This window comes from Elaeis guineensis, chromosome 14, assembly GCF_000442705.2.
Source record: "Elaeis guineensis isolate ETL-2024a chromosome 14, EG11, whole genome shotgun sequence".
NCBI classification, from domain to species: Eukaryota; Viridiplantae; Streptophyta; class Magnoliopsida; order Arecales; family Arecaceae; genus Elaeis; species Elaeis guineensis.
In genome coordinates, this window is record NC_026006.2 from 64,711,635 (window position 1) to 64,733,365 (window position 21,731).

Sequence of the window (21,731 nt, forward strand, 5' to 3'; positions counted from 1 at the left end):
CAATAACTTTCTAGAGATGTCACCCCCCTCCCCTTCCCCCGGGAAAAAAAAGGCTTTCTAAAGATCTGATCGTCCCAAAAAACCTCGAAGTTCTGATATTTTTATGTCCTACAATGATCAAAGTGATCACAGAGGCATATATAAGCACCAACATGACACACTATAATCACTAAATGTCACAAGCACCGCTATTGGATCTCTTTTAATGATTGTTAGATATTTTAACAAAGCATTAAAAATATTACTGTTACCCCTAATCTCTCCGCTTGAGCTCGGACCATCGAGGTAGAGATGATCGAGATGATACGGCTACTTGAGTTCCGTTCAAATTTTTATAAAAAATACTCATCGAGATATTTTCTGATAAAGATCCTCCGATGCTCAAATAAAAAAATGAAGAACAATAAGAAGGAGAGAGTAGGGAGTCGAAAGCTTACTTTGAGAGTTTCGGAACTTTTTTATTTATAGAAGAGGAATAAGAGTCATATATGTCTCGAAGTTGTGATTACTTTTCGGATTTGATATTTAAATTATTCAAAAAAATTATTTTCTTTTACGAAAGATTTAATAACGGAGAAACTTTTTTTTATTTAGGTTTTTTTAATTTAGGAGAGAGAGATAGATCTGGTTGAAGGAAAACATAGCTCAGCCATGGATGAGCTATTATAGCTCGTCCAAAATTGAGGTGAATTAGATACAAATTGAGGAATGGAAATTGACGCTAATGAAGTGTGTTCGGCAATTTTCGTGTCTGTCATATATACGTGATCTGATAAGCATCCATCTACCATAGTTCGATAAGAGCTGAAGATCTTTTTAGTTGAGGTTGAGATATAGATCTATAATAATTATAATATACTGAATATTTAACGATTTTTGCATCGATTCAATTTTTTCATGTCATATACTTCGTATCCACGTTTAAATGTTCCTGGTCCACATAAGTTCTGATCACGTGATCTTAACAATACAAGTTTTATGTCCGGTTTCTTCCATGGGCAAGCCATAAAATATATGTCAACAGCAAAATTATAAACTGAATGGAACTATTCATGCACAACATCAATTAAATGTTAACAAGAAGACTGGTTAGTTTTCCAAAGAAAGCTGCATATATTCCCTCTTTTAAGTCAAATATTCCAACCCTATATTTGCCTCTTAAAAATCCCATTTGGCGTATAGCAAGCACAAGTGTGCTTATGCCTTGGTTTAAGGCTTGATGCACGTTATAAGGCTTGATACTTTCACGCGAACTTTTGATCTAGATCTTGTGCTTCCCTTTCATCTTCCCCTTTTTTCCTGTCCTCATTTGCTAGTTCTATTTTACATAATGCGCACCATTAGATAAGAACTGTTCAATTCCTCACAACTTTCAAGTTGTTTTCTGTCACCCCCGTGCTTTAAAAGCCGGACCCTGACTTTATTCTTGACCATCCCTCCGACCTTTTGATATTTCTTTAAATATTGGTTGATTTTGATAGCATATTATAATACATACGATACTGAAAAAATTGACTCTACCCCATAACTGAGCTGCTCGGGAATCTGTGTAAAGGCTGGTTTCTAATCGCACTTTATTCCTGGGGAATTGTTATTTTGTCCACTTTGATTAAAATCAATATCTGAAGTAAGAACTCTGCCCAAATTTTAAAATGTTCATGCAACCGGGCAATACAGAGAACCGTGTCTCACGCTGTTACAAGAGTGAGAAAGCACCAAGCAATGACCCACCACCTTTATACGAGCTAAACATTAATAACGTCATCTACACCCGTCATCAGACTCGGTTTCCCTGGTGACGAATCTAAAATCAAAGCTAGTTTTGATTTCAGTTCACGCTCATCAACCTCCAGTTTAGCACACAAGTTTTATGAATTGCGAGGAGAGACTCCCAAGAACAATCCATTATTGCCTGCATTTACTAGACACTTCAATGTCCAGTCCTTACGATTACTTTTACAACAAATTATACAAGCTAGGGCACAACCCAATAAGACGAGCATGATCAAGTGAATATTGGTAAGATAAAGTATCATGTAAACTTCAAGCAATAATGCACATAAAAATCTATCCTAATGGCTGCAGCAGATATGACATGCTATGACGGTAAACGTGCTGATTCACAAGGTGAAAAAAATGGGCGTAGCTTACTGATTCAACAGTCACAGTAGAGCTATTTAACACTTATTGACGAGCTTATTCGACAGAAAAAAAAAGTGTGTAGCTCACCAAAAAAAAAAAAAAATGTTATCATCGTTATTTATTGAATACATGTCTATAGCAGTGAATATATATCAGCACATAGAGATCTTATTAAAGGAATTCTACAGCATGGAGCAAAGAATTCTAGTTATTGTGGTGGTGCAGCTGCATTGATTAAATGCAAGCCGCAAATGCTGTCAGAATATAAACAGATGCCGGAAGCCAAGCAATATCTGGTAGATTCCAGCTACATCTATGAGCAGTTGTCTTGGCAACGAGAAGACTCGACAAGTTTGCTTAAATAACATATGTAACTATTAATTCTCGGCCTACACCCTATCTCTGATTAAGAGGGCAAGCCCAGCAAGGCTTTTGAAAGGAAAAGGATGAGAGAAAAAAATCTTTTTATTCTTGAATTCTGATGAAGCAGGATTATAAAAAGATTTCATAAGTAAGCACTCTGCAGGTATATACTCTTTCATAGAGTCCGGTCACTTGATCAGCCACAGCCCACATTATAGCCTGCCCAGGTGGAATCCTCATAAGCCTAGGAAGCAACCCCTTCCAAAGAGCAAGCAGTCCCCCTTCGGCAAATATTGTTCTAATTGCATGGATCATGCCTTTGTATTTGACCTCGCCACCTGATCTGCTTTGGGCCATAATCTTAAATTACCTACATAATCCACCCTAACCCAATAAGTCCAAACCAACTAGCACCAGGCTGATCCAAGCCAAACTGAGCTGAAGATGATGTTGCTTTGGTAGAACAAATCCTAGTCTGAGTTCTGGTTAGATTGGGAGAACTCGTGTCTGCATCGTGTTAGGTCAGTCCTTAACTGGACCCAACCAGTCCAAGTTGTAATCCCAGTAGAAACACATGCCTTTTGGAACTGCTTAATTCTCGTACTCACAAAAACTGATCCTTAATGTGAAATAGATCTACATATTCCACCTGCTTTCCCCAATCCTAGAACGTACAAGAGGAATTTTTATCTACTTGTCACTCCTTACCCTCTTTTTTCATTTGCATTTATTTTACGATGTCCCTGTTCCAGCCATTCCATCTGGCTTAAACCAAATTGTCTTTCAAATTATTATTTCAGTTTGATCTGTCTTCTAATGATAAATAAATTCTATGTAGTGATACATTTTTCCTTCCCTGTCAAGAAAAGAGTGGGACCTGTTTCACTTCGGTTCAAAGCACCTCCCTTGTTACGACAGCAATGGCTAAAAGAAGGCGTCATTTTTCTCATTCAAAACCATGAACTTCCTCGTTCCCAAGGGCGATAATAATTTAGACCCAATTCCTGAAATGACCTACACAATTTGAGATAGAAAAGGCACCTTCAACTGCTATGCTGCATCAAAAGAAGGGGAAAATATAAACAATTATCTCTTGGAAAAGTCCTTCCATGCACTATAACTTTCACACTGTGATGCCCTTCCACATGGACCTTCACTCATTTTCCAGGATTGACAATGTTATTGAATTAAAATTGCTCTGGTAAACAGAAGTCAAAGAAAATCATCTCCAGGAAAAGAGTTAAATGCAAAGAACACTTATAACATTTTTTTTTTTTTTTTAAAAGCGCAATATCATATTTACCACTCCAACAACGAGGCTTGTTCTCAGATTAATATTTTTTGCCTACAATGGTTGATACCCCTTCCTGAAGAAAATACAATTTCTACGACCTCCACCTTCAACAAGCTTGCCTAATACAGAGTTTCGTACCCTCTTCATATACTAGAAAAATGAATCGATTTCTGTTGTAAACCCTAGATTTCTTCATTCAGAGAAGCTTATGATTTTGAACCTCAGCCAGAACAATTCTTGGTCCATGACCACATTGACAATCTTAAAAGATGAATGAGGCAGCACGACCATACCCTATCCTGCTTTCTCGATAAGCAAGAGAGTTTTCCTCATTTTATCAATTCAATTATTGAAATGCATCACCTAATAGTTCAGCGACTTCTTAATTCTACCCTAACATCTTTAAACAACAACACATCAACAACAGAAGATTATCCTCTTAAGTTTATAATCTCATTCATAGCCATTGGTCGAACAATAAATATTGTGGTAAAATTATGATAAAAAGAAATCATATTAAAAATTTTTGCAGTTATTTCTTTCTAGCACGTCCAATCATTGGATATCTGAGTCCAACAAAAGAAGGCCTTTTTGAAGGTAAGATTGAATAGAAGTCCCCTGAAATTTGAAACATAGTACGACTGTTGATTGCAAAGTTCCCATAGTTCCCACGGAATGTGAAAGAATAAAATGACCAGTTCCAAGCATAGCCAGCACGTTCTTGTCAGCACCTTTAATTTTACCAATGCCGGTCCAACAGCATTTATTCTTGCGTATATAGAACAAACATGCAAATCAAGACTCTTTCGAAAACGTAAATCATGATGCACGATGCCAAAGATGTGTTACACTGGAACTCTTTAAACATGATTGAGATGGATAGTCATGATTACTCATCCTAGACAGTCCATAAATAAACTCTAAAACCAGATATTTTGAACTATATGATTTGTCCAATCACCGGACAACTCCATGGGAGATCCAGGATCAACTGATGCGATTAGATGGAATGTGACTTTTCTCCATGGCGGTGGTGCATCTACAATGCAAGTCTGCTGTAAAACATGGTAAGAAGCACCACATCACAAAAATATGCTACCTAAAAACCATGGTCTACCATTGGCGTATGCATCGATAAGAACCTATATCATATCCATCAAACTATTCTAAATTGCAACATCAGCTGATATGCAAAGATATCGGAGCCTTCACACTTAGCAGATTAATTCGTGGCCTGAAGATTTTTACGGTAATGCCATGAAAGTGTCTAAGCAATATAAACTCAAAACTCATGAGGAAAATGGGGTCTAGATTTGTTTGCAGATTTCAAGTCAGAGTTGCAACAAAACTGGAGAATCTTATTCCATCTACTGCGATCCTATTCCACAAGTTGTGCGACAGAATGACAGTTGTTGCTGCTTAAATCGGTCGGAGTCGAAAGACGGACACCTGAAAACCTCACGCAGTGGTGCTAGCGCTGGAGTTACCTGCAAAACAAGTCCCAAACTGGAGGTTATGGCTCCGGCAACGATCCTTCGATGCTCAAGTCAGAAAAATAGAGAACAAAGAAGCAGCAACGGATTCTCTGAGAGAGATTTGATTGAATTTACCTAGATCCTCAGGGCTCTGATTGTTTATATAGAAGAATGTCGAACAGCTAGGTTGTTAGCTGTGAGATTGCATGATCTCGAGATTGCCAGGCCATTGGACATACCAAACTAGGTGAGATAATTCAGCCTTTAAACACTCCTGCGAGATCAGAGAAGATGATTACGCCAAATTTTATTTTATTCGGGATAGACAGCTATCGCGCATATCGAAGAGATAAATCGACTGAACAGCTCATATATAGGTTAGACCTTGGGGATGCCTCAACTCAGCATGGAGATGGACTCCTCAACTCATATGACAGTCAACATAGTATTAATGATCTGAGAGCTTGATATATATTATGATATAGCGTTGATCCGAAATGCTCACAATAATCACTGTAATACTCCCCCTACTCCTGAGTCTGAGGATCAAACGAAAAGAGTACTCCAGAAAGTACCTCGGATCTAATGCCATGCTTTTGCCTTCATGCTTGCTTCTGTTGTATTTAAGGTGGGTGACGTCAGTCTAATGCGACTAATGTAGATAGGCATAACTGATGAGACCACTCAGATGATGGTCTCTTCGAGGTTTTAATCATTTTGCGGTGGCTTTTCATTTTCTTTCTCCTTTAAATTTGCTCTTTGAAAGCACGGATAGCCACAGATCTTTTTATGCTGATTGTCCGTCACGACTCTTTGAAGCAAGATGGATCCACAGTGCGTGAAGAAACTTGAACAAATTCTAGCTCGTAGGAGGTAGGTTGTGGTTTTGATTGCTAAAACGGGATCCATGGTCAGAGAAGAACATGCTGTTCCTATTATTGAACCCACGGCCCAACCATTAGAAGCTGTTACGCAAGGTTTTCTAGAGGATGTCTCAGCTGGTGGGGCACCAAAGGAGATGGCACCAGAGATGAGCGTTGAGGAATGCTCTGAAAAAGATCCAACTGATAAAGTACAGATGGAAGAGACGGTCAACAATTCGGAGAAGGATCGGACCAAGACGATGGAGATTAGGGGATCTCCGAAGATGACGACTTCTGTTGGACACTTTCTTGCATCCACTGCTCATACAGAACTCTTAGATCCGACGCCTTATGCTCCATCCATAGGAGAGTTCCTCCAATATGTGGTGCAATACTTGAGGAACCTCCTACCGCCAGTCGAAAGGTTATTTCTCAACAAACAAAAGAGAGAGAAACGGTTTGTCGATGCCTTGAGATCTCTTGCACATGTGGGTCAATGTCTGGTAAGCTTCGTTTGTTCCAACCTCGATGTTTTGGCGATGGAGAAAGAGGAGATCGATTTGCTGAAGTATCGATTAGAATATCTAGAGAGTGATAATACTGAGCTGGCCAAGGAACTCAACCTTACAGAGGAGATTCAGGAGTTGATTCTCCATTGGAACAAAGAATTACGGCAGGCTAAAAGATGGATTGAGGCTCTTGAATAACAGAAGTCTAGGACCAACAAGAAGGTTGAAGACATCGAGGAGAGGATTAAAACCCTTGAAGAACAGAGGTCTGAAGCTGAAAGAGACTGTCGCCAGAATCATGATGACCTAGAGCATTTGAGAAGGACACTTGAAGCGAGAAGAGTTCTCTGAATTCTAAAACTCATCCTCAAAGGAGCCTCAATAGTGGTCTGCCCAAGAGGGCCAGACTCTCCGAAGGGACAAGTCGAGGAGAGAGAGCACTTCGATGGGACAGGCATTCTACTTTCAAGGGAGTTCAGATCTCCCCTGAGCTGTTCTTGGGAGTCCAGGAGACTGAATCAGAGGTGGAGCACCTAAAGAAGAGGTTGAAAGAGAGAAAGATAAATTATAAGCTTCTCTGGGGCAAATTTATAGATCAGAGGATTTTACTCAAATGTGCTAAAAGTAGAAAAAAATGGCTGAAGAAAGAAGGAGCTAAGATCATAGCCCAAGCTTGCAAAGTGGCATTTTTCATAGGCTTCGAGAAGTGTAAGTCCATAACCTAGGTGCATCTTCCTCCTGACTTCGTCAAGCATTTTCAAATTGATTGTCTGGATAAAAATTTACAAGTGGTGTCGTCGGATAGCTGATCGAGGTTTATAATAATGTTCTATTTTTCAGATAAAGTGGACAAGATCGACACAGCCATCCAGACTGAAGGTATCATTAGCATCGAGGAATACCATCCCGCAGATGACCGCCCCAACAATCCCCCTAAGGAGTGATTCATGCACTTTTCTTCTTTTATTCTTTGTGATCCGAGGCCCATGGTCTTGTACTAGAGTCTCTGCAGGAACAGATGTATTCTTTTTCTTTTGATGAATAATTTTTTTTTTAATTTTTAATGTATGCTCGGCCCCTGACTGTAACTATGAAATCTGATTCGCAGTCTCCACGTATCACGCGTATGCCAGTCTTCTGTCAATGCACGTCTCTTGCAATTAATGCATCGATGGGAGGCCGCTTTTGGATGTTCCATTAAGGTCTGAGGTTATTTAAAATCCCTAGACAGAACTAAATACAGACCTTGCTAAGTTCTGATTTTTTTCCTTTCACTGCGAGTTCTTCTCTTCTTCATCTTTTTATGGCTTTCCTATACGAGAGAGAGAGATGGCCACCATAGAGCTTGACTTTACGCTGCTGGGCCTTAGATCAGAGTTGACGGAGTAGGACATAATCGTGCTGCATGAACAATATCAAATACCTTCCGCATTTTAACTCGAAGTCCCAGGATCGGATGGTTGGGTCTACTGTCCACCTTCAGGATGCATGGACTTCTATGAGGAGTGTTTTCGATCTAGACTGAGGCTTCCTCTCCACTTCACGAAAGAAGAATGATGGCTTCTGCCTGATATTTTTGGATATGCCCTCTACCATGCACGATTGGAAGCTGAGGTTTCTCTTTATCTCATAGACATCAGGCGAAGACTAAAATTTTTCTTCCTGGGGCGAACCTCGAGAGGCTGTGCTAAAGGAATCTTAGATAAACAAGAGTCTGGAACAGGAGATGGCAGCTCTATAGAGCCTCAGGATTTCGAAATTGAAAGACCTACTGTCGGCTCAGGCACTGTTTAATATCGCTATCAGTCAAGTCGCTCATCAAGATATGCGAGTCAGCTGTTTTGGTCTTAAATCTTTTGGTTCTATTCATCTTACAATTTGATCGTCATGATTGCAGAGCTGGATATTGGGAAGAGCTCAAGCCCACTAAAGAAAAAGAGAAAAATCCTATGGAAAAGAGGTGCCAAGCCTACCACTGGGCAGAGCCATCAGGCCAGAATCAGGATCCCGTGCAACTGACTTTGGAGACTAAGGAGTCTAAATCTTCTCATCCAGAAGGCCATGAGATTATCTAGGTGAAAAGCAGCTTGCCTACTACTTCAGCTATTGTAAGCTTTTGGGTGAGCCGTGCAAACCAAGGTCTGGAGGAGGTGATTCTGAGTCTACCTGCTCCTCTCAGCTCACCGACCCGACCAGCTTCACCTGTTGTCGGATCCTCCTCAGATGAGGCACTAGCGGAGGTGGTCGGCATGTCTAGAATTGCACCAGTCGGACTGAAGCTTGAGGCCACTGTGCTAAGAAATTCCATACTGGCGAGCAAGTTACTCTCCGAACTGCTCCTCTCTATTAATGCGAACAAGTTGCTGAGCGTTCCTCAAAGGGAGATGAGGAGAGGAGCCATGGATTGTCTCATCCGGATATATTGAAGCTTTCTCATTTAGTATTTACTATATACTCATTTATTACTTATGAGTTTTTCTTCACTTGCCAGCTTACCCATTACTTGAATGGATATATTGAAAGCTCCTGTGAATTGGCCAAAGAGGTGAAGAAGTCCAGACTCGAAGCTGAGATGCTCAGAAGAGCGAAAGAGAAGGCCGAGAGGGAAGTCAGAAAAGTCTCCATGAAAGTCGACGCTGTCAAGAGGAGAGCCGAAGATATCGAGGCAATATTGAGAAAAGTTGTTAAGGAGAATTCTCGACTACTGGGCAAGGCAGTGGAGTTTGAAGCTCAAGCGAAGAGAAACGCAGCCGCTTACGAGGAGAACTCTTGCTTGCAAAAAGAAATAAAAGAGCTGAAGGCCCAACTAGGGGCGGCAGAGAAGCAAACAGCCGAGGCTGCTTCTAAAGCTGTGGAGGACTTTCAGGCCTTAGAAGAATATAAGGAAGCAAGAGCTAAGTATTCCGTCACTGCCTATATGTCAGAAGACAGTCTATCCGAATCCGAGTTGCTGTCAAATATCTGAATCTGGATTTGAATTTTTTGGATAAAATCTGGAACCCGCTGCAGCGGATGTCTCAACAGCCGGCACCTCAGCTCCAGGCACCGCACTGTAATTTCTATATTTCTTTTTTTTCATGTTTTAAGGTCATTGTAAAAGAATTTCGAAAGCAATAAAATGAGTAGAGTCTTTTTGTCATACTTCTGCTTCGTGAACTTACTTATGCCGATATGAGGCAATTTAAGTAAATGATAACCTTGATCTACTCCCTTAAATATGAAAGATTATGGAGAATAGCGGTCGATGGCTCACCTGATAAGGCCACGTCTGGGAGATGACACAGGGTGTATGAAAATGCGCCATGTGGGCATTTTTTGTTTTGCAAAGCATCGTAAGAATTTATTTCCACTTTGGAGAAGGTGCGTCATTAACCGTTTGGTCATTACCTCCTGGGAAGCACCGATTGGTAATTGGTCTTGCTGTTAGCGCTTATAAATAGGAAGCTAGAGAGCAAGGGATCTCCACTCTTTCTGTGGCAAGAAGTCTCCTTCTCCGTCTGCTACCTTATCATCGCCTTCGAATCTACATCCCTTTAGAATTAATTAAGAGTTGGATAAGAGAGCGGAATGCCATTGCAAGGGATGCCCACAGGAAGTATTTAGCTTGTGAAAGGGAGAGAGCTAGAAGGACTGGTGCATCTATTTCTCATGGGGCACCACCTCCTTTGCCTCCCATGACCAATCTTCGCCATCAGCTTGAGCACGTCCCATCTACAGTTCGGAGTGCTGCATTGTGGAGTTCTGAGATTCTATGATATTTCAGAGAAAATTGCTCGACATTGCTGCCGTTGCCTTTAACTAGGACTTCGATGATTATAAGGCCCGTTTATTGAGGATAATGCCATATCTAAAACTTCACAGTATACAGGCTGACAATCCCGACGAAGAGGTGGAGACCTTGATGAATGAAGATTAAATCAGCTTATCTGAATGTTGAGAAGGTGAAGTCCTCGATAGATGAAGATCGAACTAGCTCACCTGATCGATCTGATGTTCTGTCGATTACAGCGAGACGTCCCTCCTCATCTCCTCTTCATCTTCTACTATCCTTCTCTTCTTTTACTATCCTCTTGTTTTTTCTTTTACCTTCCTCATTTTCTTCTCTTATTTATAAGATGGTGCCTGGAGCAACCGTCCCCCAAAGTATTTGAAACACCAGCTTTTTCTTTGTAAAGTGCTTGGAGCACTGATTTTTTCTTTTTAAAGATTTTAATGAATAAAAAAGAATATTCTATTCTGAAAGTCGTTGCTTCAATTTCAACTTTAAATTTGTATCTGTAGACTGTGAATTTTGCTCGGCTCGTAGAGAACAACACAAATAGGTGCTCAGATCAGCATGAAAAAATGCTCAGCGCTCAGCTCAGCATAAGTAAGGTTTTAAGTTGCTCAGCTTTAGCATAGATATACTTAGGACATCTTCGATTGAAGTGAACATATGTAAAGTAGTTTAGAACACCTTAAATGTAACTTGAATATAATCCAATTATTCATGAATCTGAAGCATCGTAATAATTATCTCAATACTACCCCCTACTCCTGAGTCTAAGAGAGTACCTCAGGTGGAAGGAGTACTTGTTGAGATAATATCTTTAGCCGTATATTGTCCATCTTTTTATTTTTCTTCTGAAGAGGTTGTGTGTGCCGGCAGTGAGTTTGTGGCTATAGCATTTAGGACTCTTTAGTGGCGTTCTGAGGGTTTGATTAGTTATCCCTTACGAATGATGTTGTGTGCCTGCGATGATCTTATATCTATGGCATCTAACACTTCTCGTCTTCACGTGAGAGGCAGTATGTGCCAGCAACGAGCTTGTACCTATAGCATCTTGCACTTTCGATGGTATTCTGAGGGTCTAATTAGTTATCTCTCATGAGTGACGTTGTGTGCCTACGGCGATCTTGTGCCTACGGCATCTAACACTTCTCATCTTCGTGCAAGAGGCAGTGTGTATCAGTGACGAGCTTGTGCCTATGACATCTTGCACTCTTGATGATATTCTAAGGATCAAATTAGTTATCCCTCATGAGTGATGCTGTGTGCCTACGGTGATCTTATGCCTATGGTATCTAGCACTTCTCATCTTCACACAAGAAGCAGTATGTGCCAGCGGCAAGCTTGTGCCTACGGCATCTTGTACTCTCAGCAGTATTCTGAGAGTCTGATTAGTTATCCCTCACAAGTGGCATCTGCGTCTGTGGCGATCTTGTGCCTACAGCATCTAGTACTTTTCGTCTTCGTGCGAGAGACAGTGTGTGTCAGTGGCGAGCTTGTGCTTACAGCATCTTGCACTCTCGATGATATTTTGAAGGTTTGATTAGTTATCCCTCCGGAGGTTCTCTAAGGATCTTCCTCCGCTTCTTGTGTGACTCAGGCTTTGTTGGGGTCTGGTAAATTAGCTCCACCTCAGAGTCGTCGAGGTCTTCTTCGAGAGTCTGGTAAATTAGCCCTTCAAAGATTTTCTAAGGGTCTCCCTCTGCTTTTCATGCGACTCAAGCTTTGTTGGGGTTTGGTAAGTTAGCCCCACCTTGAAGTCGTCGAGGTCTTCTTGAGAGTCTGATAAATTAGCCCTCTAGAGGTTTCCTAAGGGTCTCTCTCTACTTCTTGTGTGACTCAAACTTTGCTGGGATCTGATAAGTTAGCCTCACCTCAGAGTCATCGAGGTTTTCTTCGAAGATCTGGTAAGTTAGCCCTCCGAAGGTTCCTTAAGGATCTCCCTCCACTTCTTGCACAACTCGGGCTTTGCTGGGGTCTGGTAAGTTATCCCCGCCTCAGAGACATCGAGATCTTCTTGAGAGTATGGTAAGTTAGCCCTCTGGATGTTTCCTAAGGGTCTCCCTCCGCTTCTTGCATGACTCGAGCTTTGTTGGAGTTTGATAAGTTAGTCCTGCCTCAGAGTCATTGAGGTCTTCTCGAGGGTCTGGTAAGTTAGCCCTCACATTAGTTAACCGTAGTTATAATTCAGGATCTTAAGTAAAAGGAAGCAACTCTTGGAGAACTTGGGTACCAATTACAAATTGATGGCCCTGCAAATTTTATTTTTATAAAAAATAGTTACATCATTGATGATATATGTGGAGATTCGCTAAGTTCCATGGCCTTGATATTGAAGTCCCGTCGGGCTGCTTCAGCCTACAAGCATCTGGGCGTGTCACTTCATCCACTCGGTTGGGCAATACCCTTCTTTCTAGCACCTGCTCGATAGGCTGTGAAACTTTGGCTCGCCGCATCATCAGGTCACTAGATCAAAGTTGATCATCAGGAGACAAGATCCGTATTTTTTTACCAAAAATTAATTAGTCAGCATTTAGTTACCTCATTTAGATGTGGGCTGATTTTCACCATTCAGCTTGAATTCCAGATGTTCCCTCAGTAATTATGTAGATTTCTCCTTGGATGGGTCGCTTTTCTACTGCCATTTACCCTCCGACCTACTATTGTTCCTACCACGCTGGTGCTTGTTGCGGCTGAGTTTGAGAGAGATGCTATTGAGGCAGAGGGAGCAACTACTGAACTCTTAGAACTCGACATTGAGGGGCCACTCTTCGAACAAAATAATTCAACCATCCCTGCTTAACAAGCCTCTTGATCTCATCATGAAGCTAGTGGTAGTCTTCAGTATTGTGACTATGGTCACGATGATAAAAACAGTATCTATTCAGATCTCGACAGCATTCCGACTTTGTTCTCATCAGTCGAGGCTCAGGCAATTTAGGCCCCATTTGTAATAATACCTCTCTCTGAGGAACATTCAGGGACATGTAGCTATTGTATAATTGAGGAGGTGATGGTTATCGAATCCTTCCCAGAGGACTGCAGGATCGATGATTTTGACCCCCATTATTCCGTCTCAGGGGTGGAGATCGGGAGCGCTAATATCTTTTCCCCTCTCATTTTGGATGACACTCCTTGCTGGATCCCGCCATGGCTGAATCGGTAGGAGTATCATCGGCAAAGACCTCTTCCATTCGGACGTACTTCTTTCCACAGACAAGCATATACGGAAGATTTCGAGGATAAGTCTTAACTAACAATTTTTTCAAGTCATTCTTCAAAAGACCACTCATCATTGCGGCCATTGTGGTTGACTAGTCCAGATTTTGGATCTCTAGGGTCATCATGTTGAATCTGTTCATAAAAGAGCGGATTGACTCATCTTCCTTTTGCTTGATGGTATGAAGGTAGTCAGACCGCTTCTGCTATCGTCGGCTATTGATGAAATGATCGATAAAAGATCGGCATAAGTCTTCAAATGAATGGATAGACATCGGTCTCAAACTCGACTATTACTATCGAGCAGCCCCTTTAAGAGTTAGAGAGAACACTCGACAAAGGATTACATCTGACACTTCTTGAAGAAGTATGGTTGCCTTGAAGATCTCCACATGATCGATGGGACATCGGTGGTCCCATCATAAACCTCCAGCTAATGTAGTTTGAAGTGTAGAGAGAGTGGTTCCTATATAATCCTCGAGATGAAGGATGGCTGGCTATTATACCCTTCGTAGGGCAGCGTCGAAGTGCCATTATTATTGAGGACCTTTTCAATTTTCTAGCCCAACTACTGGCCGAGTTCTTATAACTATTTTTCAAAGTTAACTTCGTGGACAGTACCAATCTCGAAGCGCAGAGGAGATCGGCATATGAGGGTCGAGTCATGACCCGACTGTGGACTTGGAGATCGTCGCCTGACCGACTGTTGGGCCCTAAGGTGACTTTGATGAGTTAATTTTCTCTCTGAACTTTGAGGAGACATCTGCGGTTCTGATTGAGGTGGTGGCTGCGAAGCCGCAGACAAAACAAGATTCTGTGGGGGCACCATTGCAGAAGACACAGACGGCACCATTGAGGGAACCACATGACGCACTACTGTAGGGGGTGCAGGGACAGCCCGAGGGGGCTGTAATGCCGTCTTAAAGGGTACGAGAAGGGTTTAAACCGCTTGAACTGTAGTCATCAGATGTTGAACTTGTTGGAAGAGCTGATCGAATTGATCGATCGTGACTGGCGATGGTAGGATTGATTGAACCGGTGGAGGAATTTTTGATGCCAATGGCTGAACTTGATTGTTAGCCTGACTGGCCATCTGTCGAGAGTCGGTGGCATTAGAAAGCCAGAAAGATGTCTGTCTTGGAGTCATAAATATGAATATAGGCCCTTCCTCTATTTATTGCTGCTTAAATCGATTGGAGTCAGAAGATGGACATCTGAAAACCTCGCACGGTGGTGTTGGCGATAGAGTCACCTGCAAAATAAGTTCCAAACCAAAGGTTGTAGCTCTGATGAGGATCCTTCGATATTCAAGTTAGAAAAATAAAAAAATAAAAAAACAGCAACAGATTCTCTGAGAGGGGTTTGATTGAACTTATCTAGATCCTCGAGACTCTGATTATTTATATAGAAAAGAATGTCGAACAGCTGGGTTGTTAGCTGTAAGATTGCATGATCCCGAGATTGTGGGGTCATTGGACATGCCTAACTGGATAAGATAATTCAGTCCTTAAACGCTCCCGCAAGATCAAGAGAGATGGTTATGTCGGATGTGTGCCCTAGAAGTCAATCTTGGTTGACACATACTTTTCTCTAGGACATATTTTGTACTTGTTGGGCAGTCTTAATAATCAATCATGTTTATGTGTCCATGATTTATCCTAGAAATTAACAAAGATGATTTTATATATTCTCAAGATGTTGAGAATTTGAGACATATATCATTAGTGGTTAATTTCTAAATACTCTCGATTGAAGGATCGTCACGGAGGACAGTGATTAATCCATTCGAGATCGGTGTATGGATCACCTCCCTTTAGGATAGATGAGTTTCGAGTCTGTGGTGTAGAGACACTGGGATGAGAGTGCAGGTGATTGATAGAGAATAACTTACACTGAGCGTGACCAATATGAGAAACCACTTGGATGTCTACTCACTCGTCAGTGGTCTTTCTCGATGCTGCAGCCGTGTGACTGATCTTTTGACCTACGGTATATTGGCTATTCGCAGTGAGGCTATATAGTTTGAACGCATGTTCTCTTGATCCCTAGCCATATGGATTTTTACTGTGTATGTTGGCTATATAGGTTCAGATTCGCTGTTTGGAGTAGGATACACTTAGATAGAATCTATCGACCTTGATAGAAAAAGAGAAGTCCTATGCGATTCATAAGACTGAGTTCAGAAAAATCTCTGATCAGAGTAAGTGTGAATACTGAAAAAAAATTTCTACAGAATTTACAAATGAACTCGAGTCGAGCTAATCTAGTATATGATTGACGATGGGGTTTGACGAGTTCTTCATGACCTCCGTCAAATCGGGACTCTTGATAGAAGGATTGGATCATACGATAACTGCACCTAGGGGTTCACTTTTTTGTTCTACTAGATTATCACTATATGTTGTTAGATGTCACTGGTAGATCGTGAGAGCTCACTAAGATCATTTTCGGATCAATGATCTTTGTTGAGGTGAGTTGAAATCGTTTCAGCCCATCAAAAAGAGTTTCGATGATACTGAGATAGAGATCACGATATATTTTACTACCAAACAGAATAGAACCTAAGGGATCACACATAAAAGGAGCATGATCTGATCAATAGCTTGGATCATATTTGAATTATCAGTTGGACTGGTAGTTTGAATATTAAAAACTGCTAATTTATAAACATTACAGTTTTGGCAGCTGCTAATTGTTAGCGCAGGAACTTAATTGCAAGTATTGTAATTTTTTTTTAGACTGATTAAATTATATATTAAATTTTAATTAATTTAAATTAAATTAAATTAAATTATATTTAATTTAATTTAATATTAATTGAGTTCAATTATCCAAATCAGATTTGGATTTCAGGCTTGATTGAATCAAGTTTGACAATCTTTTCGAATTCGGCTCGTTTTGGACTCGATTTGAACTCGATTGAGGCTCTACGTGAACTAGATGAACCCTGACTTAGAGAGCTCAAGTTCTCTAAGACTCTCTCTCTAGAAATCACACCAAAAGAAGAAGTGGGGTGTTATTTCCTTCTTTCTTCACGCGCATGAAAGGAGAGGGGGCGACAAAAGTGGGCACCCCGCCTTATTTGGAACTCTTTTTCATCCAAATTTTTTTTATTTAAATTTGATTTAAAATAGAATAAAAATATCTTTGATTAGGGTATAAAAGTTTTTTTCATGTGATAAAAAAATTTGAGAAAGTTGGTACGTGCGCTAATTATAAGAAAGATTTCTTTCTTAAAATACATCCTTATCTCAAAGCCCTTTCTACCCTTTGATTTGATTTGAACGGCTTAGATCAAATGGGATTTGATCTATAGGGTATTAAGAAAGGTTTTGGGGCATGAGATATTGGGTGGTGTGCAAAAAAAATAAATAAATAAAAGGAGGAGAGATGGCATGCGCTAAGATGAAGAAGCTCTTCTTTCTTGCATAAAAATTCTTCCTAACGCCTCCTCCTCCCTTCTTTCCTTCATCCAACGCCAAGATCTGATGAAGATCAATTTTAAGATGATAAAAGAGAGAGAAGAAGAGAAGTAAAAAGATTGTTCTTCTCTTCATGGTGATCTGGTTCAGATCCTGTCGGATCTATGCGAAAGAGTTCGCACAGTGATTTTCTTTTTCAAGATTTGGAAGAAGAGATCAAGATTCAAGGATGAGGAGCGAGATCTGTAAGATACTGACATACCAGTGATCTTAATGCTCTGATCAGGCAGCTTCATATAGATACCAACAGAGGTCGGACACATGCACAGCTATGATCAGAATTCGGGACATCCGTAGGATCCAAGGTATAGATATCTGATCTCTGTTTGTTTTCTAACCATTTATTTTTTTGTTTCAGATTTTAGATCATGGGTACATGTTCATATTAAGATCCATAATATAATTTTCAGATCAGATCCGATATGTATAAATTAAAATTATTTTAATTTTAATTTATTTTTATTGTATAGATATTTTAAAAAAATTTTGAACTACACGTACGAAACCGTACAGTATTCTAACAGTGATATCAGAGCATAGGTTCTGATATGAACATGAAATCTCCTCAGATCTGATATCTAATTTGTAGAAATCAGATTTGAAGATTAATTTGATGATCCATGTCGTTCTGAAATAAGGTTGCCCTGGCATAATCCTGTTATGTTGAACGGTTGTCTTAGAATGATGTAGAACATCGATTAAAGTTAGATCTAATTTTTATGCATGCTGTAATATGATTATAGAATTATTTTAGATCTAAAATCATTTTAGATATGAAATAAATCATGAATTATTTAGATCTAAAATTGATTTTAGATCTGAAAATTTTAATTAAGGTGTAGTTTGGATCTAGTATGGTTTGCTAAAATTTTTCCAACATGCATAGAATCAATATTATTGTTCATATGTTTGACATATGAAAGATAATTAGATCTGATTTTTAATTGATTGCATATGTGATGTGTTAGATTAAAATTTTTAGTAGCTTAGTAATTGAATTGGGATAGTCACCATAACCGTTCGATCATAAGATGATGAAGGGATTAAAGTCCCTCTCTCACCCATTCGATGGGTTCTCTCTTATGACGTGTAGGGTGCCAACTGTAATGTTTCCCATGAAGATGAACAGTGAACAGAAAATTATATGTGTGACATATTTTAATTTGAATCAGATTATGCATGTATTTTTATGTATTTTAGATCGTAAAATACTATATGTGATATATTGTTTGACACTCGATCTAAAATTTAATTTTTGTAAAATCCTAGATCCAAAACTCTAGGCTTTGTTTGCATGAGAGCTTGGAACTATGACTGATATGCCTGTGGAGTTGACTCGATTTTCAATTGAGTCGACTCAAGTGATTGGTGAGTTGACTCATTTTTTTAGAGTCGATTCAAGACCCTGGTAGGTCAGCTCATTTGCTGATGGGTCGACTCAATTGTGCAGGCTAGGTCTATAGATTTATGTTTGTCTCAGTGTGTGCTGACTCACTGTGATAAGTCAATTCGTGTATTAGGATGAATCGACTCGATTCTGCAAACAGTGATATTGTATGAGATACAATATAAATGATTTAGATTAGAAATTATTTCAAGATCTAAACTCAAACCCATATACATAATATACTTAATTAACAATTAAGATTTGAAATTATAAGATCTGAAATTACAAATTTAAGATCTAAATTTCAATGCATAAAACATGGACTTTCGGGTGTGGGTTGAACAAATTAGGTTAGAGACTAAACTACAACTAGGGTCATTGATTAGATCAGGTTAGAACCCTTTCCGATTTTGAGCAGTTGATCGAACTTAATCAAGAGTTGATTAGGATTAAGTCAAAGGGGCTCAAAATTAAATTTAGTTGTAGTTGGTTAAATTGATTCACATGTGATGTGAATTGATCAAGTCAAGATCGAATTTGGCTCAGCGGTTCATGTCCGGGTCTATAGGTTAACCTAATTAATTCTAATCAATCAATTTAGTGTCTAAGGCAAGTACTAGATGATGGTTATTTAATTGATTCCATTGTCTGATCTGATCAATTTATTGATGTCTAAGAAAAGCAACGGGGAGACCCCCACTCATCTTTACTTACTTGACCATTTTGGAAGATTATATTTTGTATTAGGTTACTTATTAACCCGAGTTTACCCATGTCGAGTAGGTTGGTCAGACATGATATGTGCTGACCTAAACTAGATTAGTCATTACATCAGATGTATGTGACTAATTAGAAGAGACCTAAACCTAAATCTCCTCACTGAATATTAAGTCTACTGATCTTCCACCATTGTAGAGATGTGGGTGCCTTTTCTGACATTGATCATTCTCGACTGGTTACAGTGGTTCGATTGCATCAGGAAGGCACAACCACTCTATTGACATCAGATGTCTTGAGATAAAAATGAGGTTGGGTCCAATAACTGTTAGGTGAGGGACCCATTAACGGCTTTGCTCTCGCTGGTAAACGATGGGTCAAACTTAACTAAGAAATGTGTCAATAACTGTTAGGTGAGGCCACAGGACTTAGACCAAGTTGCTGCAATATGCTTGGAGAAATATCTGAATAAAGAGTTATCCATACATTGATATACGTGTCATCAATAACTGTTAAGTGAGGTACCGTACATTGATAGGACCGCAGCACCCACTAGAACCTATTATCGCGTTAGAATTTTTATTTCTCCACCCGAGGAGTGTGAGAGACTCGAAAAATTAGTGGAAGTATTTTATTTATTTTTAAAGTTTCTAGAATAAACTATTACAAGTACAATCATCTAATTAAATCTTTACTCTCTGTGATCAATTCTTTCAACTTTCAACACTCTAACTCGAATCCTAGATATCTACTACTTAATTGAAATAAATTACATATTCTGGCTCATAAATATAAGAATAGTTCTTAGCTTTTAGAAATTAAGCTTTGTTCTTGATCAGGTTAACCCAATATCATCAACTTGTCCAATCCATAGTCAACGAGCTATACTTGACAAATAGTTGGACATTGACAATTAGATTAGGTGCTGTAAATTGGACTTTATAGTTGATAAAATTCAATGTATGCATAAGGGCATGTAAATTACCAATGACATGCTGATTCGTCTGTAATAGTTATGAGATGATCAGAGTCGCATAGTGCATGAGATGCAAGATGGACAATTTGTCCATGATTGAAGATCGAGGATATTAAAGAGCTTGAAAGGCTCGACATGACCATGTATAAGAAATTGTTAATGGATTTAATCTTGTAATTTTTGATTCATATAGATAGTTTATGAAACTATTATATGAATAAATATTATAGCACCTTAACTGAATTGATCAATATGCTAGTAACTAAGGGATCTTGAAAAATTCAGAGGTACATACCTGAAGAATCTAAAGAAATATTTACATACCTTTGGAAGGTACGTCAAATTGCTCAAAATTGATCCTACAATTTTTCTTTTTCATTAGACTCTAGTGCATATTATACACTTTAATATAAGGTCCAAAGAAGGAAGAGGATTGAGGGAAGGTGAAATGACTCTTTTGAGTCGGCAATGGTGCAAAAGTTGCACTGAGATCGTAGGCACCTAATCTCGATGATTACCGTTTGGATTTAATTTTTATCATTTGTATGGTGATGCATTTGTAAATAATTATTTGAGTAAATAGTGAATACCATTGGGTCTAAGTGATTCCAAACCAGATAACCTGAAGTATATAAATAGTTCTTTTGGTTAGGTTATGTATGAAAAAAAATTATTTGCCGACTGAAACAAATAGATCTTTGGGCTCATTGACTGTTAAGTCATATCTAGTCTGTGAATCATCTCTTTGAAGATTAATGATCAAGCTTCCTTTGTGGATCAAAGGGATAGGACCACAGAGATACTTATCCTAGTACACATACAATGTGCATGGCCCATTTGATGAGCCAGACTAGGAGGTTATCACTACTTCATCATCTTTACTAATGAACAATCATGGTATAGATATATGTATGTGAGATACAAATCTGAAATACTTTAAAAGGTTCAAAAAATTTAGATATGAAGTAGAAAAGATAAATCAAAAAAATTTTAAAGGTACTTCGATTAGATCGAAGATGCAATACCAAATAAAAAATTTATCAATTATCTAAAGAGAATGACATAGATTCATGATAGAATTCTCCTTGTACACCTCAGCTCAATCGTGTATCTGTGAGGAGCGATGGCACTATATGAGATATGGTCCGATCCATCATGAATGTCACTAATTTAACTATTATTTCTTTAGGAACAAGATTTTATTTTTAAAATTTAAATTAGATTTCCTTTAAAGTTGGTTTTACCGCACCATATGAGATATGATATGGTGGACAAGTTAGAGGATAGGTCTGAGAGAACTCATTTATTTGGTATCCCAAAAGGTGTTTGAGATATTACTTTCTCTTCTCAGTGGTTCACAATGTGATTGTGAGCAATCATACTATTTTCTTGAAAACAGTGGGAGGATGAACTCAAAGAAAAAGTCTCTAAAGAATAACGAATCATAAGATCTATACAATTTATTTAAGATGAGCCAGTATATGTAGTATTTTCTCCACCTCGTCGATCTAGTAGGATCTCCTATCCTTTAAAAA

At 39.2% G+C, this 21,731-nt stretch overlaps 1 protein-coding gene across 1 annotated transcript in view; it reads right to left on the reverse strand.

The window, feature by feature from the left end:
* Positions 1-2,324: 2,324 nt before the first annotated feature.
* The window catches only part of LOC105057358 (mitochondrial succinate-fumarate transporter 1), a 72,001-nt gene continuing 52,594 nt past the window's right edge, over positions 2,325-21,731 (reverse strand). Inside the window, exons 5-6 of the mRNA XM_073248311.1 lie at positions 2,677-2,865; positions 2,325-2,396 (exon numbers count right to left, since the gene is read on the reverse strand). Of these exons, the coding sequence (XP_073104412.1) occupies positions 2,325-2,396; positions 2,677-2,865 (261 nt within the window). The remainder of the gene's footprint in view (positions 2,397-2,676; positions 2,866-21,731) is intronic.